This window comes from Anolis carolinensis, chromosome 3, assembly GCF_035594765.1.
Source record: "Anolis carolinensis isolate JA03-04 chromosome 3, rAnoCar3.1.pri, whole genome shotgun sequence".
Classification (NCBI taxonomy): domain Eukaryota; kingdom Metazoa; phylum Chordata; class Lepidosauria; order Squamata; family Dactyloidae; genus Anolis; species Anolis carolinensis.
The window spans coordinates 41,882,166-41,903,074 of NC_085843.1; the positions used below are offsets into that span (position 1 = coordinate 41,882,166).

At 40.2% G+C, this 20,909-nt stretch overlaps 1 protein-coding gene across 2 annotated transcripts; it reads left to right on the forward strand.

Moving 5' to 3' along the window:
• Window positions 1–229: 229 nt before the first annotated feature.
• On the forward strand, window positions 230–18,302 carry slc19a2 (solute carrier family 19 member 2). 2 transcript variants are annotated; one of them, XM_062974783.1, is made up of 6 exons: window positions 230–598; window positions 5,720–6,190; window positions 11,169–11,391; window positions 12,469–12,661; window positions 14,869–15,010; window positions 15,555–18,302. In XM_062974783.1, the coding sequence occupies exons 1-6, from the start codon at window positions 413–415 to the stop codon at window positions 15,684–15,686; spliced, it is 1,347 nt and encodes a 448-aa protein (XP_062830853.1). In that variant the 5' UTR covers window positions 230–412; the 3' UTR covers window positions 15,687–18,302. The 2 variants fall into 2 exon arrangements, with proteins under 2 accessions (XP_062830853.1, XP_003219239.1); XM_003219191.3 differs by having other exon boundaries at window positions 262–598; window positions 5,720–6,331.
• Window positions 18,303–20,909: the final 2,607 nt, after the last annotated feature.

Genomic DNA, 20,909 nt, shown 5'->3' on the forward strand with positions numbered 1-20,909 from the left:
CTGGGAGTTGTAGTTCACCCTTATCCAGCGAGCCCTGAACCCAGCCGACAAATGCCCTTTTCAAATAACCCGGGCACCGCCGTGTCCCCATGCTAGCAGGAAATAAAACAACATGAAAACTTTTCAGTTTTTTTCATTTTCAAAAGCTGGTGAAAACATGACTTTGAGCGCATAATGTAAAGTGACAGGACCTTTTCCCCCGCCTACTTCGCTGTCCATCCCCGCCAAAAAGAGGAGGCGTCCCTCCGCAGAACCGGAAGTGGCGGGGCGGGGCTTGGGAGAAGCACAAGGTGCCTTTGCGAAGCGTGGGGAGCCGCTGCCGCCGGGTTTCTCCGTGCCGGGAGGCGAGCTGAGCCTCGTCTCGCTGGGCGGGCGGGCGGCGGCGGGAGCAGCCCCTCGGCGGGGCCCTCGGATGGAAGCGCCGTCGGCGGGGCGGGTCGGGCTCCGGTCCAGGTCCCCGCGCGCCCCTCTCGCCCTGGGCTGGCCCCTGCCCACCGCCGCCCTCTGCGCCTACGGCTTCTTCGCCAACCTCCGGCCCTCCGAGCCCTTCCTCACGCCTTACCTGCTCGGGCCAGACAAGAACCTCACCGAAACCCAGGTAGCTAGCCGCCCCCCTCATTGGCATGGGCCCACATTGACAGGGCTCAGTGCTTATGGGACCCTAGGAGTTGTAGTTTGTCACTACTAACTCTATTGCAGTGACTCTAATTACCATAGCGCGGTGCTTAAGGGATCCTGGGAGGTGTAGTTTGACACTAGTAACTCTGTAGCAGTTACTTTAGCTGTCATGGCTCAGTTCTTATGGGATCCCGGGAGTTATATTTACCACTCGTCGCTTTATAGTAATTACCTTAGCTGCCATGGCTCAGTGCTTATGGGGCCTTGGGAGTTGTAGTTTGCCACTAGTAACTCTATAGCAATGACTTTAGCTGCCATGGCTCTGTGCTTATGGGGCCCTGGGAGTTGTAGTTTGCCACTAGTAACTCTATAGCAATGACTTTAGCTGCCATGGCTCTATGCTTATGGGGCCCTGGGAGTTATACTTTACCACTAGTAACTTTATAGTAATTATTTTAGTTGCCATGGCTCTGTGCTTATGGGGCCCTGGGAGTTGTAGTTTGCCACTAGTAACTCTATAGCAATGACTTTAGATGCCACGGCTCAGTGCTTATGGGTCCTTGGGAGTTGTAGTTTGCCACTTGCAACTCTATAGCAATGACTTTAGCTGCCATGGCTCTGTGCTTATGGGCCCCTGGGAGTTGTAGTTTGCCACTACTAACTCTATAGCAGTGACTCTAATTTCCATAGCATGGTAGTTATGGTACCCTGGGAGCTGTAGTTTGCCACTAGTAACTCTATAGCAAGGACTTTAGCTGCCATGGCTCTGTGTTTATGAGGCCCTGGGAGTTATACTTTACCACTAGTAACTTTATAGTAATTATTTTAGCTACCATGGCTCAGTGCTGTAGTGTCCTAGGAGTTATAGTTTGCTAAGGCACCAGCAACTCTATAACAATGAATCTAGCTGACATGGCTCAGTGCTTATGGGACCCTGGGAGCTGTAGTTTGCCACTAGTAACTCTTTAGTAATTACTTTAGCTGGCATTCCTCAGTGCTTATGGGATCCTGGGAATTGTAACTTGCCACCAGTCATTCTATAGTAATTTAGCTGTTATGGCTGAGTGCTGTTGGATCCTGGGAGTTGTAGTTTGCCAAGGCACCAGCAACTATAGCAATGACTTTAGCTGCCGTGGCTCGGTGCTTATAGGATCCTGGGAGTTATAATCTTGTTTGATCACTGGATTTTGTTTCCTGAAGCCTGAATAAAGGACCTCACCCTGAACTCAGGATTGGCAGTTATGTGCCAATGTGAGATCTTGGGCAGCTTTATGTTCATTGAGAGAAAGGGGAAGAAGGTGCACCAGTGGGGAAGTGAAGCATCGAATCGACAGATGGGTCTGTGACTTCCTTTTGTCATTATGACTGCACTGTCAGTGTAGTATGGTCCTCCGTGTGTACAGCATTTGAATTTTGTAAGGATTGCCCAGAGCTTCACTTGTCGCACAAGCAGCACAACTGACTTAACATCTCTTCTCTTCTGATTCAAAGTTGCTGCAAAAAGAAAATGCAACTGGTGTGTCACTAGTTGTCAGTTTCTTGCAAATCCATGAACACTTTTGTGCCTATCTATCGAGGGTTCGCCTACCTAGGTTCCTGAATATGGTAATGTTTCTGTGCTGGAGGGCAAGGATAGATATATTTGACTTTGGTCTTCATTTTTTTTTTGTGGAAGATGAATAATGAAAAGGTAGAAGAAACAAAAACAGAATTATAGGATTTGGATTTAGTAAACCAGTAATTAAAGGCATGAATGTTGATGGTCAGTGAGAATCCAGTCCAGGAAAACAATTTCAGCTCTTCCAAGTGTTACTAAGTTTCAGTAAACAAGGAGACTTTTGCTGCCTTGAAAAGTAAAATCATAAGCAGGCTTGCCAGTGTTCTCTAGCACAGTTCGCATATGGAACAAGCTGCTTAGGACAAGTATATCTTGTTCTACTTCAAACAATTTCAAATTAATGTTAAATGAGCAGCTGTCCAGCAAGCATTTTGAGCATAACATTTTCCTTCTGAGGCTAAGCCAGTTGAAATCCTTTAGGATTCCTTCCTCAAGCATCAATATATAGAATGGCATCGTAAAATGGTGTGCCCTGTCTAAAATGTCAAAATCCAGGTTTGTTGTTTTTGTTTTTGAAATTCCTTTTGGGAACATTTTCAAACCATGGATGGTTGAATCAGTGGATAGAGACTCTGGGTACAGAGGGCTGACTATGCATCATATACACATGATCTTCAGTTGTTGCAGATCATGGGAAAATTTACTGCAGATATTATCATAGGGCTGTGTGACGCATCGAGTCCTCCAAGTTTTCATTCAGTTTGGTCACTGGTTTTTTTTAATGAATGCTCGTGAACTCTCAGTTTTTTTTAAAAAAAACTTAGTGTAGTCACATGACCCCCTGCTCGTGCTTATTTCCTCGCAGCAGTTTCCAGATCAGAGGTATACAGTGTTATGTCAGCTGGTCTGTATATAACTGTGTTTCTCAGACATTGGGAACTTCAGTGACACTTCTAAACCTGTACAAAAAAAGAACGAAGAATAATTTTGTGACACCTTTAAGACTGACCATTTATTTCAGCATTAACATTTTGCGACCGCATCTTCCTCTATGAATCTGCGCGATCTCTAAGGTCTTCTGGGGAGGCTCTTCTCTTGCTCCCGCCCCCATCACAAGGATGGTTGGTGGGGACGAGAGAGAGGGCCTTCTCAGTGGAACTCTCTCCCCAGAGAGATTAGTTTAGCACCCAGCCTGTCCATTTTCCGTAAAGAACTAAAAACATGGATGTTCTCCTGTGCATTTGACTAGATATTCCCCTAAATAACCTGGCTCCAGTTAGGACGTAAAATCTCTTCCTTGCACTTTACTATTGTCCTCTATCCAAAAATATTATTCCCCATCTTACATTGCTCATTCCCACTCATCAGACTTACGAACTTAATCCATTAGCCCTATTTTTTAAAGTGAGTTACACTAGCCCCCCCATCCATGCCTAGAAATGGATTTTATTTCGAATTCATTGGCTGTTGGTTCAAGCTTGTTTTTATTTTGTCACAACTGCTATGTCGTTTTAATTGTTTTATTCTGTTTTATGATATTGTGTATGTATTTTAATTTGTTTATATTTTATTATGTTGACTGGGCTCGTCCCCATGTAAGCCGCTCCAAGTCCCTAAAAATACAAAAATAAAGTTGTTATTATTAACTTCAGTGGACTATAGTCTGGAAGATGTTCAGAAGCAGAGGACTTTCTCCTTTTTTAAATGTTGAAATAGGCTAATACACCTGCCTATTTGAAAATGTATCGTCATCCTGTGGTTCATAACCTTAGATCCCCAGATGATGTTGGCTTACAGCTTTGTAAGTCTCTGTCTTTGGGCTATGCTGGGTGAGGTTTCTGGGAATTGAGGTCCAACAGCATATAGGATCCGAATGTGTGTTCTAAAGTTACTCTTCCTCCCCTCCATTATGGCCAGCATTAATAGTGTGTATTTCTAGGGAAGATACAAAAACATTTCCCCGCAATCTGTAAGTATTTCTGGGTAAGATGCAAAAGTATTTCCCCACTGTAATTGTATTCAAGGTCAGTAATCATGTTAAGTGCAGCAAATCTAGAATTAGCGTTAGAAGAGAAAGAAATCAGGATAGCCATACACACAAAAAAGCTGTTCTTTCTGAGTTTTTTCCTTCCAAAAAAGTGGTGATGTACTGGTGTAGATCTGTGAGGATCAGGGAATAATTGGTCCACCTTGTTGCTTGAATGTCATGGTAGCCACTACTGGTCATAGGATCATTTCTTCCTATTTCCTTGTGAGTTTGTGAAGTTTCCTCTTATCTCAGGGCCTCACTAGAGAAAATATCCTTATTACCTGATCTTTCTACACTTCGACAATTCAAATCTGGGCAGCTGTGAATTTTCTGGGCTGTATGGCCATGTTCCAGAAGAATTCTCTCCTGACGTTTTTCCCACATCTATGGCAGGCATACTCAGAGGTTGTGAGGTCTGTTGAAAACTAGGCAAGAGGGGTTTATATATCTGTGGAAGATCCAGGGTGGGAGAAAAACTCTTGTCTGTTGGAGACAAGTGTGAATGTGCAATTAATCACCTTGATTAGCACTGAAAAGCCTTGCAGCTTCAAGGCCTGGCTAATTCCTGCCTAGAGGAATTCTTTTTGGGAGGTGTTAGCTGGCCCTGATTGTTTCATGTCTGGAATTCTCCAATTTTCAGAATGTTGTTCTTTATTCACTGTCCTGATTTTAGATCAAATCTGTTTTATTTGCAAGCACCTTTAAAGCTGCCTGGGGGAACCATTGACTCTTGACATGTCTTTGTCCTACCAATCTTATTAGACTGTACTAGGCATCGCCATTGATAAAGTATTGCGGAAGTTCTAGTCCAGAACATCTTGATGATGAAACGTCTTTCATTTTAGATTTAAAGCTCAGTTGTTTGACTTCCATAGTTGATCTTACTGATGCACACTACTAATAGCATTAGAAGGTTGATTTGCTTGTTTGTTATGTATGATGCTATTCATTTATTTCACTGTAAGCTATTTTTATACCATTGTATTTTAACATGAATTGTTTCTTATATAGTTGTTAGCACCCCATTATTGTGGATAAAGTATTCAGATAAATAAAATCTGTCAATGTATAACTCTGCTGTCAACACATCTCAAGTAAAAGGTAAAGGTATTCCCCTGACATTAAGTCTAGTCGTGTCCAACTATGCGGGTTGGTGCTCATCTCCATTTTTAAGCCGAAGAACCGGCGTTGTCCGTAGACATCTTCAAGGTCATGTGGCTGGCATGACTGCATGGAACGCCTTTACCTTCCCGCCGGAGCAGTACCTATTGATCTACTTACATTTACATGTTTTCAAACTGCTAGGTTGGCAGAAGCTGGGGCTAACAGTGGGTGCTCATTCTGCTCCCCAGATTTGAACTGCCGACCTTTTGGTCAGCAAGTTCAGCAGCTCAGTGGTTTAACCTGCTGTGCTACCGGGGACCTCACACCTCTCAAGTACTGCTAGTCAAATATCTATTCTTGGAATGTGAATTTTCCTGTATTATAAGATTTGTGATTTCTTCTGCTTCTAGGTCTTCAATGAAATCTATCCAGTATGGACGTACTCTTACCTGGTGCTGCTGTTCCCTGTCTTCTTGGCAACGGACTTCCTCAGATACAAGCCGGTCATCCTCCTGCAAGGACTAAGCCTTATTGTGACATGGTTTATGCTGCTTTATGCCAAAGGACTCTTGGCTATTCAGTTCTTGGAATTTTTCTATGGACTGGTAACTGCAACAGAAATAGCCTATTATTCCTACATATATAGTGTTGTGGACCTAAACTTATACCAAAAAGTCACAAGCTATTGCCGAAGTGCAGCCCTTGTGGGTTATACTGTAGGTTCTGTCTCTGGGCAGATCCTGGTGTCTGTCGTTGGCTGGTCTTTTTTCGTTTTGAATGTGGTGTCTCTCACCTCCGTATCGGTGGCCTTTGCTGTGGCCTGGTTTCTGCCCATGCCACAAAAAAGTCTTTTTTTCCATCACCATCACTCGCATGCTCAGGTCAGTAAGGAGACGAAAGTTGTAGAATGTAGAAATGGAACAGTCCTCCAAGATGATCCTGCCTTAAAGAGGGTGCCTGGGTGGGACGATGTTGAATCGAACATTCCTTTAAATATAGAAGAACATCCCGAAGAGCAACAGGTAAGCAAGGGAATTGGGGTGATGGCAGCACATTTGTGCTGGATTAATCAACTATGATGTACTAAGGGCCCAAATATCCTGAATGCACCAGATCCCTTTTGATCTTGGAAGCTAAGCAGGGTCAGTACTTGGATGGGAGGCCGCTAAGGAATATCAGACATTGCTGGCTACATTTCAGAAGAAGACAATGGCAAACCATCTCTTGAGTATTCCTTGTCTAAGAAAATCCTGTGTAATTTACAGAGTTTCCTTCAATTGACAAGTGTCTTGAAGACACTTATACACATAGACATACAGTTTGATTAATTGGCTTTCAAGTATCTGATCTTTTAAAATGCTAGGCCTATATTCCTAAGCATGATTGTGTTGGTGGAATCCTATTTCCTGTCCAAACAAGTTTTTTTAGCATACAAATCCAAGCAAACCAAATATAACACCTCTTTTTATTGGGCAGGACAGCTCTAAGAATAGGTGCTGCTTACGTACTTTTGCGTGTTAATTATGGTGAAGATAATATGTGCATTAAATTCCATGGCAGAACTTGGGGGAAAAACTTTTTTGCCTGCAGTCTCCAGAATCTCACGAAGAGGAAACTTTCCAGGCTCTGCTCAGCTATTTGTTTTGCAAATGGAAAAACAAACAGCTAAGTAGTAAAGCTGTTAGGGAAATGGCAACTGAGATATGACTCAGTGAAATCAAGTTGGGGATAGTTCATTCAGGAAAAAGGAGAGTGCATTCAGGTAAACTTGCCTGTATACTTTTGCAATAGTTTGAGGCATGGAGTAGGAATTTTTTTTGTAATGCTGTAAAACAGACTAGAAATGGCTTAGAAATCTCTTCCTTAACCAGGGGAGGGGTTCTTTGTGATTTGGTTTTGTTTACCAGGCTGCTATTGATAATCACAGCTATTAGCATTCCATGGAATTAATGTTACCTAGTTGAACACTGCTTTCCTAGAAAAGGATTACTGTGAAGCTGAGAAAACATTTGTGGTTTTGAACAAATGACAAATGTAGTTTGTTCTTCAGTATTTTGCAGGGATGTTGTAGCCTACTCTCCTTCCATAACAAATATTGCTTCCACATTATTCCTCTGAGCTTCTACACTCTCATTTCTCCATGATTGATTCCCTGCTGAAATTCCCAGTGCCATGGTGATAGAAGCATCTTCATTCATATTGGCAGAACTTGGAAAAGCTTCTTTTTGTTTACTATTTTCAGAATCCCAAACCAGCATAACCGTGAAGGCTGCATGTTGTATTGAGAAATTGTCAGTGGCATTACTAGAGTTGGTGTCAGTCAGTGGGTAACTCTGGTTGTCACCCCCATGGACTTCCTTCTGTGCCAGACCAGACCAAATGGTAGCTAAAATATCAGAAAATTTGACAAAATCAACTATTTTAAAAAGCAGCACCAAAACAACTGGGCATACTTTTAGCATGTGCAGATGGAACCACAAGAGCCAAAACATCATTGTAATTGGGTAATAATGACAGCTCTGACTGGTGGACATATGTATAGGAAGTTCAGAAAGCAGAGTCTTAGCCTTAGAGATATATATATATTGGTGTGTCATCTTGTGCAGTTTGCACCTCCCTAGTGGAAGTACATTGGGAATTGTAGTCCCTAGAGGGGTGCACTTGGAGCTTTAATACAAAAAAGGAATATTTCTTATTTATTTGTCATTATTATTTCTACCAAATTCCTCCACCTTTTAATTTTATGGTGTGGGGAGGAAAACTATTTCTTAAAAATAAATCCTCATAGACACAAATAATCTTAGAGTTGTATTGTCAAATGCTTTCTTAGAGTTGGAAGGTACTACAAGGGCCATCTAGCTCAACCTGTGCCATACAGAAATATAAAGCTAAAGTACTTTTGAGAGTTCCCATTCAGTCTCTATTTAAAGACATCCAAAGAATGAGAGTTCATTCTCCCTATGTTAAGTGTGCTTGGCCCCATTATGATAAACACCATCTGCCTGCAACAATTAGATGTGGTCTGGTATGCTTGTTCAGTAGTAAACAGTTATTGCTATGCTCTTTTGATCACTGTGTTAGCCCATTGGAATAATAACTATTTCAGACTAATGACTGTGTTCTCAGCCCTTTTCATAGTGTTTGTTTAACAAGCAATTTCCATCGCATATCTATTGCCAGAATATTTATGACACCTTCTAGGTACTGAACACTTTTAAATACTTTGTAATAATAATAGTAATGTAGAGTAGGACCCCCTTATCCATGGATTTGATATTCAGTTTCACTTATCCACACTCCAAAAAATATTCCCAGGAGGGTTTGTGGACCTTTCTGAATGCTTTCTTTCTTTTTGAAAATACTGATTTTCACACAGTAAGCGAGACATCTCAATTTTGCATATGCAGTTATGGGAATTCAACATAATAGGAAAGCTATCTTTTTGGCCACTACTCCTGAAATCCCTTAGCTAATATAGCCAGTGAAGATGCTGAGTGGATGATAATCCACAAAGTCACTCACATTTTCAGCATTGCCCTTATTATTGAGTGCGCAAACACTTTGCCCTCTTTTGTTGTCTTCTCTCTTCATATCTTCGAAGACACATGGATGTTTGCCACTAGTAAGAGCTGTTGCAAAAAAGTCCCTATAAATTTGAACATTAAAGTACAATACATGTTAGGACCCTTTTCATGATTGTAATAATAGAAGTCCTGTGGGGAAGGCTATGGCTGTTCTTCATTTATGGAGAAGGAGCTAAGCCGAGAGAATGTAACTTATATATAGCAACTTGGTTGTTGGTGACTGTATCACAGGCCTCTCTTATTCAATATTCCCAACTGCACTGTAAATATTTGCATATACAGTACAGAGAGTGGACATGTAACAATACTTTTTTTCACATAGCAAGATGTAATTGTTTCAGCCACTAGTAGTATTTCTTCACTTATTCCCTGCAATGTTTGTAGCCATGGACCAGCCAGTGTATTGAATATGGTGTGCATTTTTAATATGATTCTGACAAAATTCTTCTTCAGATTGGAGGTGTGGTGTTTGCTCTAACTATTAATATGATTATGAAAGAAGACTATCATATATACTCCTGTATAAGTCAAGACCAGGTTTGGGAGAGTATATTATGGTTTTTGATATGAACCATGGATAAGTTGAGGGTCATTTTGCAAATAGAGGAAAGCAGCAGTGTCACCTGAGATGAAAACAAACAATGCTGTATTTCTTTTATACTTTGAGAAAAACATTTGAAGAACCAAATTTTCCCTATTATAATTTATAGAGACCCAATTAATTTACTTACTAGAAAAAAAAGCAGAATTCATCTTAACAACACAGCAGTGTGTTTGCTATTCTTGTTTCTGTGCTCAGAATGCTAGTTTTTATTTTGGTAATTGGTAGTAGAATAGAAAGGCAGCTTGATAGGAGTAAGATTTTTGGAAATAATTTCATTTGGTAACATGGTATTGGATTACATAATTAGTCATTTTTATGTGAACTTTGACACATACCACCATCATAGTTTTGCTAATGATCTGTGCCAGTATTTTGTCATCCTATTAATGTGCTAGGTAATTATAGGCATCGTGCCTCCAGTGGCGCAGTGGATTAAATCTTTGTTCTGGCAGGACTACTTACCGATAGGTTGGCAGTTCAAATCTGGGGAGAGCAGGTGAGCTCCCTCTGTCAGCTCCAGCTCCCCATGCGGGGACATGAGAGAAGCCTCCCACAGGATGGTAAAACATCAAACATACAGGTGTCCCCTGGGCAAGGTTCTTGTAGACAGCCAATACTCTCACACCAGAAGCAACGTGCAGTTTCTCAAGTTGCTCCTGACACGCAAAAAAAATCTGCTGCATCAGTCCTAACTTCCATTCTGCAGCCCATAACATTTATTAGAACAGTTTTTAATTTGCTAACACATTGATAGAGCAAATTTGTTCCTTCAGATGTTAACACCTACAAACTCCTCAAAGCATAATCAATAGAGAGGGTTGTGGGAGTTATGATCTAAAACAATTGGAAGGACAAAGGTTTTCCAGCATTGCTCTAGGTTTAGAATTGCCCGTATTGTCTTACAATTATTGATTATATTGGGGTGGACAAAGTGCAGCTTTCCAGACTTTGCTGGAGCACAACTCACATTGGGCCTAGCTAGAAGTCAGTAGTGATGAATGCTCAGTGTTGTAATCCAACAATGTCTGGAAGGCCACACCTTGGGCTTCGTAAATGATGTAGTGCTGAGTGATTCAGTTTCTACTTCTTGGATGAGGACATGGATGAATAGCAGGAACTAATGCTTTCTGTCTTTACTTCAAAACTACATATTGCTATAAGTGATAAACAGTTCTGTGCCTATCCCTCCCATTATTTTCTTGACTGGAACTCAATCTCAAATTAGGATAAATATTAAAACAGATTTTGATCAGATTTGTTGAGATTGCTTTGTGGTTCATAGATTTTTTAATGTTTATATTCAGATTTTGATGATTAATCTAAATCTACCTGGCGAAAGGTCTGACTATTTGGGGAATGCTATACAGTTATCTGAGACACATCAAAAGGCCTTGTGGTAGCATGCATATTTATCCTTGATACTTGTGATCCACAAACTGGGCAAACCATGTGCTGTACAGACATCATGATATATATATATAAGCTTCTAAAACTTTGTCATGGATTTGTTTTTGTGGTTAAAGAGCCAGTCATCGCTATTTATGGTTGCTTCCTCTTGAATAAACATAGGTTTTTATTTTTCCCTGTTCGGGTGTATCATTGTCAATGCTATGGATGCAAATGTCTCTTGCTTGGGTAGAAAGATTACTTGAATGTTTCTGATCTTTATAGGAGCAGAAGGTGGACATTGGGAAGGTAATAAAAGAGCTCTGGCAGGATTTCCTCCAGTGTTACTCTTCTCGAACTCTGCTGTGTTGGTCTGTCTGGTGGGCACTCTCCACTTGTGGCTACTTCCAGGTGGTAAACTACACTCAAGGCCTGTGGGAAAAGGTGCAACCTTCTCAGACCTCAGAGATCTACAATGGTGGTGTGGAAGCTGCTTCCACATTGTTGGGTATGTTTCCTCTTTTTAAACTCCCATTAGGAGAAATGTATGCCATAGGGATACTAAGCATTCAGTTTACCTTACTTATAGTATTGGTATGTTGCTAAACCTGGTACTTTGTAGTACAGGGAAATGCCACATTATCTAAAAAGTGTTCAATCACATTTTTGTTTGATGAGTTTCATGTGACTGAGTTGACTCAGTCGCTTGTGCTAACCGCTTAGTAATGTTTTGGAATTCTGTCTGGAGATAAGGGTGTTTATGGCAGTCTTCTGGAGAAGTAATCCAAAACAAGCATGCTCAGAAGTTCGTATGTCTTAACACCATACCTGCTGGAACAAACATGATTTTGGTTTCACAGGCTTTACTGTACAACAACCACAAACTGAATAATGTTTGTAGCATAGGAGCGGACTACTGTGTGTATGTGTGCCCTTTTGGAAAGGCTCTGCCTTGACTCCTTCCCTTGAAGTTTTAGTTAGTAAACGCTTGCAACTTGGCTTTGTTCTCCTGAAATTCCTTCAGGATGAAACAATTAGGCAATCTCTATTTGTTTTTCCAGCAAGCAAAACAAGCTTGTTTTGACAAGCTTTTACAATGTCATGGGTTGTTGTATAACCTTTGAGTAACATAAGAAGTCATTTGAAATAATATTTAATAATAATGTGATACCATAATAACTGTAAACTTATTATTAATCTAGTTCTTATTTTAATAATATATAAATTAATATTAGGATTAGATAACCAGCTAACAGGATGCTTAAGTTTATCATTCATCTTAATTCAAGATACAAATGTGCTGTTTCTTGCCTTAGAAAATGCTAGTGTAAAGTTTGTAAAAGTGCTGATTCAAAATCTATTTACTCTGAGCTCTGTGAAATTATAGGTACTTGGAGGAATACTGACTGAAACTGGGTTTCCTGTTTATTCTAATTCTTGATATCTAATAACCTTTTACAAGAAATGTCTTCAAAATGTATACATATGTAAAAAAATGGTAAAAAATGGTAAAAAAATGTAAAAATATATACATTTTGGATAGAAGTGTTGTAGGAGACTTACTTGTTGGTTTTTGCATTTGTAGGAGCTGTGGCTGTGTTTGGTGCAGGCCATGTAAAAATATCTTGGGCTACTTGGGGTGAGATCGTCTTAGCCATGTTCTCCCTGTTAATTGCTGCGGCTGTGTATATCATGGACACCATTCGTAACATCTGGGTGTGCTACACTTCCTATGTAGTTTTCCGAATTGTCTATATGCTGCTCATCACAGTAGCAACGTAAGTATTTCCCTGCAAATGTTGTCAATATATAGACAACCTAACTGAACACAGCTTTGGTCGCTATTTTTTGAAGACTTCAGAAAGCCACATAATATCCACTCTCTGGATTTAACCCAAAAAAGAAGACGTCTTAGCCCAAGTTATAAGCATGGGAAAGTTGAATACTTTGGTTGAACCTAGTTTTCAAAGAAATGCCTGTGCTAGTCTTTTTTATAGAAAAACGAAGATGGAAAGTGGAAAAAAGGGAATGTGGTAGAACCTTTAAGGCAAGCTGGTTTTTACTTTAGCATGGGTTTCATGGGGATAAACCCATTGTTTCAGCCTAGGGCATATTTAGACCATTGTGGCAGTGAGATATAATGTAGCAGTTCTGCATGTAATATTGCATTCTGTCACACTCCCATAATTATATAAATATGCTTTATATCTGAGGCCACTCAGAACTGCCACTGAAAAGGTGGGTTCATATCCATGAAAACTCATGCTACAATCAAAACCAATTTGTCTTAAAGGGGCTGTGACATTCCTTTTTTGAGTCTCCTCCTTTTTTGGTTGAACCTAGTGAATTCAAATTAAAAGCAGAGCTTTTAACATTGGAAAGACTAGAGGATGTGTTTACCAATTCATAGCTCTTTAAGCTCAATTTTGTTTAATTTTGAATTATTTCTAGGAAACAACTAAATATGCATAGAACTGGACTGCATTTTTGGTTATGCAATTTCAGTCTTTTATGGTCTTCTGACATCTGGTAAACCGCAGTTCAGAATTGTTTTAAAGTGTTGTTACAATGACTGCTTTGTATCCTGTTCATAGTCAGATATAAGCTAAATGTACCTAGTTTTTTTTAGCAGTTTCTTGCTTCAACTTCCACATCTGAAATCATACTTGAATTGACTAAATTGTCACCAGAGCATTCGCTCATTATCTTTCATAAATCAAATAGAGTGGGATTGGATTATACTCCCACATAGCAATTTGTTCACTGCAACCCAGAAAGGTATTTAGTACAATGCTGAGATTGCATTGCCGTTGCATTTTATTTTGAACCTTACCAAGTTCTTTTCAACTGGATTTCAAATTAGCTAGTTTTTCTCTTCCATTCTTATAGTTTTGCATCTTGTATTTTCAAATCTGATATCAATTCATTTTATATGATGATCATGGTGGTTAGTATTCCTGCAATTCATCTTTCCTCCCTGCACTACAAATCAGGTTATTGTGGGCATGTTAATCTTGGTTTCCTGTAATTGTCATCTTGAGATTGTTCAACCAGTCAGACGTCTTTGATTTTGTGTTGGCTGGGAAACATCAACAGTGTATCTTGGATTATGTGTCAATGAATTAAGGTTACTTCTTATGGAAATACGTATTTAAGGAGAAAATTGGACGTATGCGTATCAGATTCTGGGACCAAATCTAGACCTCTGGGAGAAATCTTTAGGAGTCTCAATTTGGACTTCAGAGACTTTGCAGATACCATAGTCCCTTTTCCATGACTCCATTATCTGATAATCTCCATGCATTTATATTGTTTTTCCCTATTCTGAAAGGTTGAAATGCCTCCCTGATACTCCCTTTAGAGTGACAGTTTTAAAATGAAATATGCCAGCACCTTTGATCTCTCTGATTCTTTGACTTGCCTACTACTGTAACATACCCCCCTGAAAACTCCCTCTTTCACATTGATTTCTCCATTGGGATGTAAGAGGTTCTCCATCCATAGAAAGATAAAATGAAGGGCCCAATGTCTGAAAAGCAAAGTACACTGGAGGATTGCTGAACATTTCTATTTCCTGCAGGTTTGCTCTTTGGAGTCCTAATCAGATACCCTTTTAAGCTCAAGTTTTTCATTATCATTCCAAAGCTTTTGGTGATGTGTACATGGTAGTGTTGCAGGGAGATATAAGCCACAGAGTATTAGAAGATTTGATCCCCTTGCTGCTGATATATACAGATTTCTTTTAAAAGCTGTGATAAGAGCTAGGGAAAGTTCTCTCAAGCCTTAATCACCATGATGGATAGGGAATTGTAGTGAGTTTTCCTAGCCTTTTCTGTGATTGAAGCAGTTCTGTATGTGAAATTAGCAATGACATACCCAGTTTGTCACCCAGTTCCTTCAATAATGAACTCGGAAGAATTCTGCTTGTTGTCTTCTCTGCTAAAAATCATTGTGTTTAATCTTTCCACTGTTGTTTTCTGTTCAGGTTCCAGATTGCTACAAATCTCAGTGTAGAGCGCTATGCCCTAGTTTTTGGTGTCAACACATTCATCGCCCTGGCATTGCAGACACTGCTAACTTTGATAGTTGTTGATGCCAGAGGACTTGGGCTAGACATATTTACCCAGGTAGGTCTAACATTCTATTTTAACTGCCTAGGAAAAAAGGAGAGGTTCATCTTTAATGGTAACGATTTTTATCTTGTCTTCAAAATGTGAGATGGACTGCCATCCTCTCCTTGTAGGCTTTTGGGTGGTACTGGATTTGTATAATTTCCTATGTTTAATGAGGATGGCCACAGATGGTGGAAATACATACCATTGCCTGGCTTATTGAGATCACAGAATGTGCAAGAATTTAACAGTGCTGTTTGCTTAATTTTAAAATGGAACTTTTGTTCTAAATTAGTTTCCTATTTGAATACATCTAAAGAATGGGTCTAGGGAAAAGGACAGTGAGTTAAATAGAACACAGATGTGATACAGCAAATCAAAATAAAGTCAAAAAATCTAAATGGTTACTCCCCTTTCCTCCCCTTCCCTGGCAAAACCCAAGCAATAAACCATTTGTCACACCAAATGATCCCCCATCCCTTTTCAGCATCAGGTATCCTTGTCATCATGCTAAACTGTTCATTTTTTTCTCCTTTCACTATCTCCCCCCCCCCCCCAGTTCATGATCTATGCAGGTTACTTTGCTGTCATATCGGTAATATTCTTCATCAGTGGCACATGCAGTATTATCGCAAATTACCGGAGGAAGGAGAGGAGGAGGAGAAACAACACCACAGAAAATGGTGCTTAAAAATGCAGACTTTCAGTTTGTTCAACATGTCCCCAAGCAAGAGGGATCTATTTTATATATGCAGTTTCTTATTTATTAATGTATTGACATGTGGTTATTTCCAAACTGTTACCTGAACTGTACTTGACCAATATTTGTACTATATTAGTAGCATAGGTTAGTAACAGAATGTACTGAACTGTATCTTACATAAGTAAGAATAGTATTTATAAAAACATGGTCTCAGAGAGACAATTTTGTTCTCTGTAGGGGAGATCTGACTTGCTGATTTCCCTCTTTCTCTTGTGACAAACAAGCCATAAAGCCATCAGTGGAATATGGGTTTTTTAAACTGTCTCTGTCCATGTTGATAATGCTTTTGGAAAACTGAGTCTCTAAGATACTGGAACTCGAGCATAGCCAAGAGCTGGAATCAATTGTGACCTTCAAGTTGGCAGTGAAAGAACATCGTCATGGAGATGTTGCACTCCTGAATGTTAAAGAGCTCTCATTTTCACACACAAATATTTTCCACATTGTTGTATGTCTTGTCTGCCTTTTGGCATCTCTAAAGCAGGAGTGGGCAATGTGGCCCTCCAGAAGTTGTTGTAGTATACATCCCAGCATCTGTCACCACTGGTTATGGTGATTAAGGTTAATGGGAGCTTCAGTACAACAGCACCTGGAGAACTGTACTTTGCTAACCAGTGCACTAAAAGTTTAGTTTTCTGTAATTGTCCTTGCCCATTAGATTGAAGTAAATAAAATGAGTGTTGACTTCTGACCTCATGAAAATACCGGTTGTACCTCTTAATTTATAGACATGGCGGGTCACTGTGAGCAGATATACCAAATCTATGTTCCTTTCAAGGCTTTATTCAGCTCCTGTGTATAGACATGTTAACAGTCTGTTAAGCTGTTATATTTAAGCTCTTGATAGTAGACAGTGACTGGAAGAATGAACCAACAGCAATATTGTCTGGCAAAATCTGCTCAAATAAAAGAAATCCTCTTGGATTTGAATTTCTGCCCAACTATTAGTATTTCAAATTATAGACAAAGACGTTGACAACACTGAGTGGAAGTTTGTCGTTATTGGTATTTCCTCTGATTTCCCTGGGCCTGCTTTTTAAAGCTTTGTTGATGTAAGTTACATGTATATAATACTGTATTATGCTGAGCTGTGATAATATTAGCAGATGTGTTCATGTAAATGCAGCAAAATCTACAAGGGCTGCTGTGTAGCTTCTAATAAGGCAGTATTTTCCATGTAGAAGGGGAGGAAAAAAAAGCCTTAGGTCTACTTAAATCTAGTTCATAGCCCCAGTTAGAGGCTCCATAACTCTGTGAAAACTTGGTAAGTCAGCATTTCTTTTAAGTTCTACTAATTAAATTGATCTGCTTCAACTGAGATTAGCAATTGGATTTTAGGCTTATTATGAGAAGCTCTTTATTTTAAGGCCTGTTCCTAGTGTCATGTGATAACTGATCATTTAATGTTGTCCTTCATTAAGTAAGAATGTTCATGTGTGAATATGAAATCCCATTGTATTATTGTATTTTCAGTACTGAACTTGACAGTCTTGTTTGAGATCCATCTTCTGATACACACAAGCAGCATGCTACTGGTTCCAAGTGTATAGGGAGCTTGAAATTGGATTGGAATTTAAATGTTGACCTCTTTAAAGGCTACGGTTCACTAAGAATACTAATACTGATATAAATTCAGACAGGTTTATTCATACCATTAGGATTTTTTAGCTACCTTTGTAACGAGGTCTGTTTAGCGGTCCAATGGATGGTGTGTTGTCAAGTGCAACGTCATGGGAAACAAACATTTCTTGGTTTAAAACCTGCCTTCCATCTCACATTTACAGTTGCCTCAGATTGAAGAACAAGTAGCCATATTCCAGATGCCTTCTAAAAATAAATTAACCACTATTAACAGGAAAGAGTGAGAACCTATACCCTGGCAGATTTGTGAAGCAAATGATAAGATAATCAAGAGAGAAAGCTGGACTTTTAATATGTTTTTTAAAATGTCTTTAAGACAAACTAGGCATAATATTGTGTGAATGCAGTTTATGTGTTTTATTAACGCACAAGCTTTTTGGAAGCCTGGGCAACTTTAGGACCAAGGAAGATAAGGAGGGGAAGCTTAGCTTCTCCCCTTGCTATACATTCAATAAAATTGTCTCCATCAAGCTGCATATAGCACCATTAGAGAGATTACTTTCACTGGTGTGCCTTCTTTCCCTGGTACCCTGTTGCTCATGTTTCCTCTCAGTTGCTATAACAAAAAAGATGCACATTAAGTCCTTTATCAAGTTAAAATTGTTTGGCATTATGCCTTTCATCTCTGGGGAAAACTGAAATAAGGTATTCCTTGCACAAGAACTGCCTTATACTACATGTAACTGGCTATGCCATACATATCCAGTTTATTGAATGTAAGCCTGGAAGTGGTTCCAGGATCCTCTGCATTGTTGTGTCAAGCTCATGTATTAATGCGAAAAAATATGTCAAGAACTCCAATACAGCACTAAAAATAAAACATGTAAATGAGACAGTTGTGAGAAAACTTTATTCTGTCCAAGTTGTAAAACTATTTTTATCAAATAAAAATATTTTATCATATTCTTACAAGTGTGTTTTTTTATTTGACAGTGTAATATTATAGTTACCGTTGGAAATTCTCATGATTTGTTTTTCTCCTTCTGGTCTCTGGTGAAAGTAGCACATATGATATCTGATACACCTGTGCAGCAATTAGTGGAAACCTCTGTAAAGCTTTCAGGGTTGTGGCTGTAGCCCCGCTCACCCTCCACAGCAGGCCATATAGGTTGTGGAAGGGGCTGCAGCTTTAGTTCCTGTTTCCGCCGCCTTAGTTGCAGCAAGTTTGGAACCTCTCTAAAAAAAAACCCTATACCTTACCTTATGACTCGGATTGTTTTTGGATTACTCGTCTATCTCCCCTCCTGACCTGGACTGGTTAACGGTTATTCTTCTTCTGGCTGCCTGGACTTGGGTTGTATAATGGCTACTGCATCTTTCAAAAAGTGTGTTTCTTGTCCGGCCTGCAAACCCTTCACTCCGCAGGCAAGGAAAAACTGGGAACTAAGACTTAAAGCTCTGCTTTATGAGAAATCCCTTCTCCCACTGTTTTAATGTGGTGAGATGTATTCCACACTGGGCATGTATATTCAGCAGCAGAGTAGCAAAACGCAAGAGCAGATGTCTTCACTGTACAGTGTTCCCTCACTACTTTGCGGTTCACTTTTTACGGATTTGCTGTTTCACAGTTTTTCAATAAACTCAAAAAGAATATTATAAATGATAAAAATTTACAATTTACAGCCTAAGGAAGTGGGGAAGGAGAAGCTGAATGTGGTCCTTATCTTCAAGATTCTGGAAAAGATAATTAAGGAAGTGGTCTGCAAACACTTAGAAACAAATGCAGTCATTGCTAATAGTCAACAAAGATTTAACGAAAACAAATCATGCCAGTCTAATCTGATCTCTTTTTTTGATAAAGTTACAAGCTGGGTAGATGCAGGGAATGCCGTGGATGTAGCATACCTGGATTTCAGTAAGGCCTTCGACAAGGTCTCCCATGACCTTCTGGCAAATAAGTTAGTCAAATGTGGGCTAGGCAAAACTACGGTCAGGTGGATCTGTAATTGGCTAAGCTAAGGAACCCAAAGAGTGCTCACCAATGCATCTTCTTCATCTTGGAAAGAAGTCATGAGTGGAGTGCCATCAGCAGGGTTCCGTCCTGGGCCCGGTTCTGTTCAACATCTTTATTAACGACTTAGACGAAGGGTCAGAAGGCACGATCATCAAGTTTGCAGACAACACCAAACTGGGAGGGATAGCTAACACTCCAGAAGACAGGAGCAGAATTCAAAACGATCTTGACAGATTAGAGAGATGGGCTGAAACTAACAAAATGAAGTTCAACAGGGACAGATACTTCACTTCGGCAGAAAAAATGAAATGCAAAGATACAGAATGGAGGATGATGCCTGGCTCGACAACAGTACGTGTGAAAAAGATCTTGGAGTCCTCGTGGACAACAGGTTAAACATGAGCCTACAATGTGATGCGGCGGCGAAAAAAGCCAATGGGATTCTGGCCTGCATAAATAGGGGTATAGCATCTAGATCCAGGGAAGTCATGCTACCCCTCTATTCTGCCTTGGTCAGACCACACCTAGAATACTGTGTCCAGTTCTGGGCACCACAGTTGAAGGGAGATGTTGACAAGCTGGAAAGCGTCCAGAGGAGGGCGACTAAAATGTTCAATGGTCTGGAGAACAAACCCTATGAGGAGCGGCTTATAGAGCTGGGCATGTTTAGCCTGCAGAAGAGAAGGCTGAGAGGAGACATGATAGCCGTATACAAATATGTGAGGGGACGTCATAGGGAGGAGGGAGCAAGATTGTTTGCTGCAGCCCTGGAGACTAGGACGCGGAACAATGGCTTCAAACTTCAGGAAAGAAGATTCCACCTGAACATCAGGAAGAACTTCCTCACTGTGAGAGTTGTTTGGCAGTGGAACTCTCTGCCCCGGACTGTGGTGGAGGCTCCTTCTTTGGAGGCTTTTAAGCAGAGGCTGGATGGCCATCTGTCGGGGGTGCTTTGAATGAGGTTTTCCTGCTTCTTGCAGGGGGTTGGACTTGATGGCCCGTGAGGTCTTTTCCAACTCTACGATTCTATGATTCTATGAGAGAAAAGGAGCCCAAGCGGCAACGGGAGGAGGAGGCAGCGATTTATCAACACGCGATTGGTTGATAAGGACTTAAAATTGTGTATAACTACTAAAATAATGTATAAATATTAAAATAAATATAGTGTCCTACTTCGTGGATTTTCGCTTATTGCGGGTGGTCCTGGAACGTAACCCCTGCGATAAGTGAGGGAACACTGTATCTGGTTGTGATCCCCAAGTTGTGCCAGTCAACTTTCGTGTGATATTGTTTCTAGCACCCACTTTTTGCTTGATAGTCAAGCAGTGCCTCTTGTAAGTCAGATCCAGAGTGACTCCCAGGTATTTTGGTGTGCTGCAGTGCTCCAGTGGGATTCCTTCCCAGGTAATCCTCAGAATTCGAGATGCTTGGTTATATGGGCTTAAAAGTCTTTAGTAAAGCACCTTTCACTATTGTCTCAATAGAAACTTGTCCTAAACTGTGGTTCCCAATCTTTGGGCTTTTAAGACTTCAGCTCCCAAAACTCCTGGCAGTGG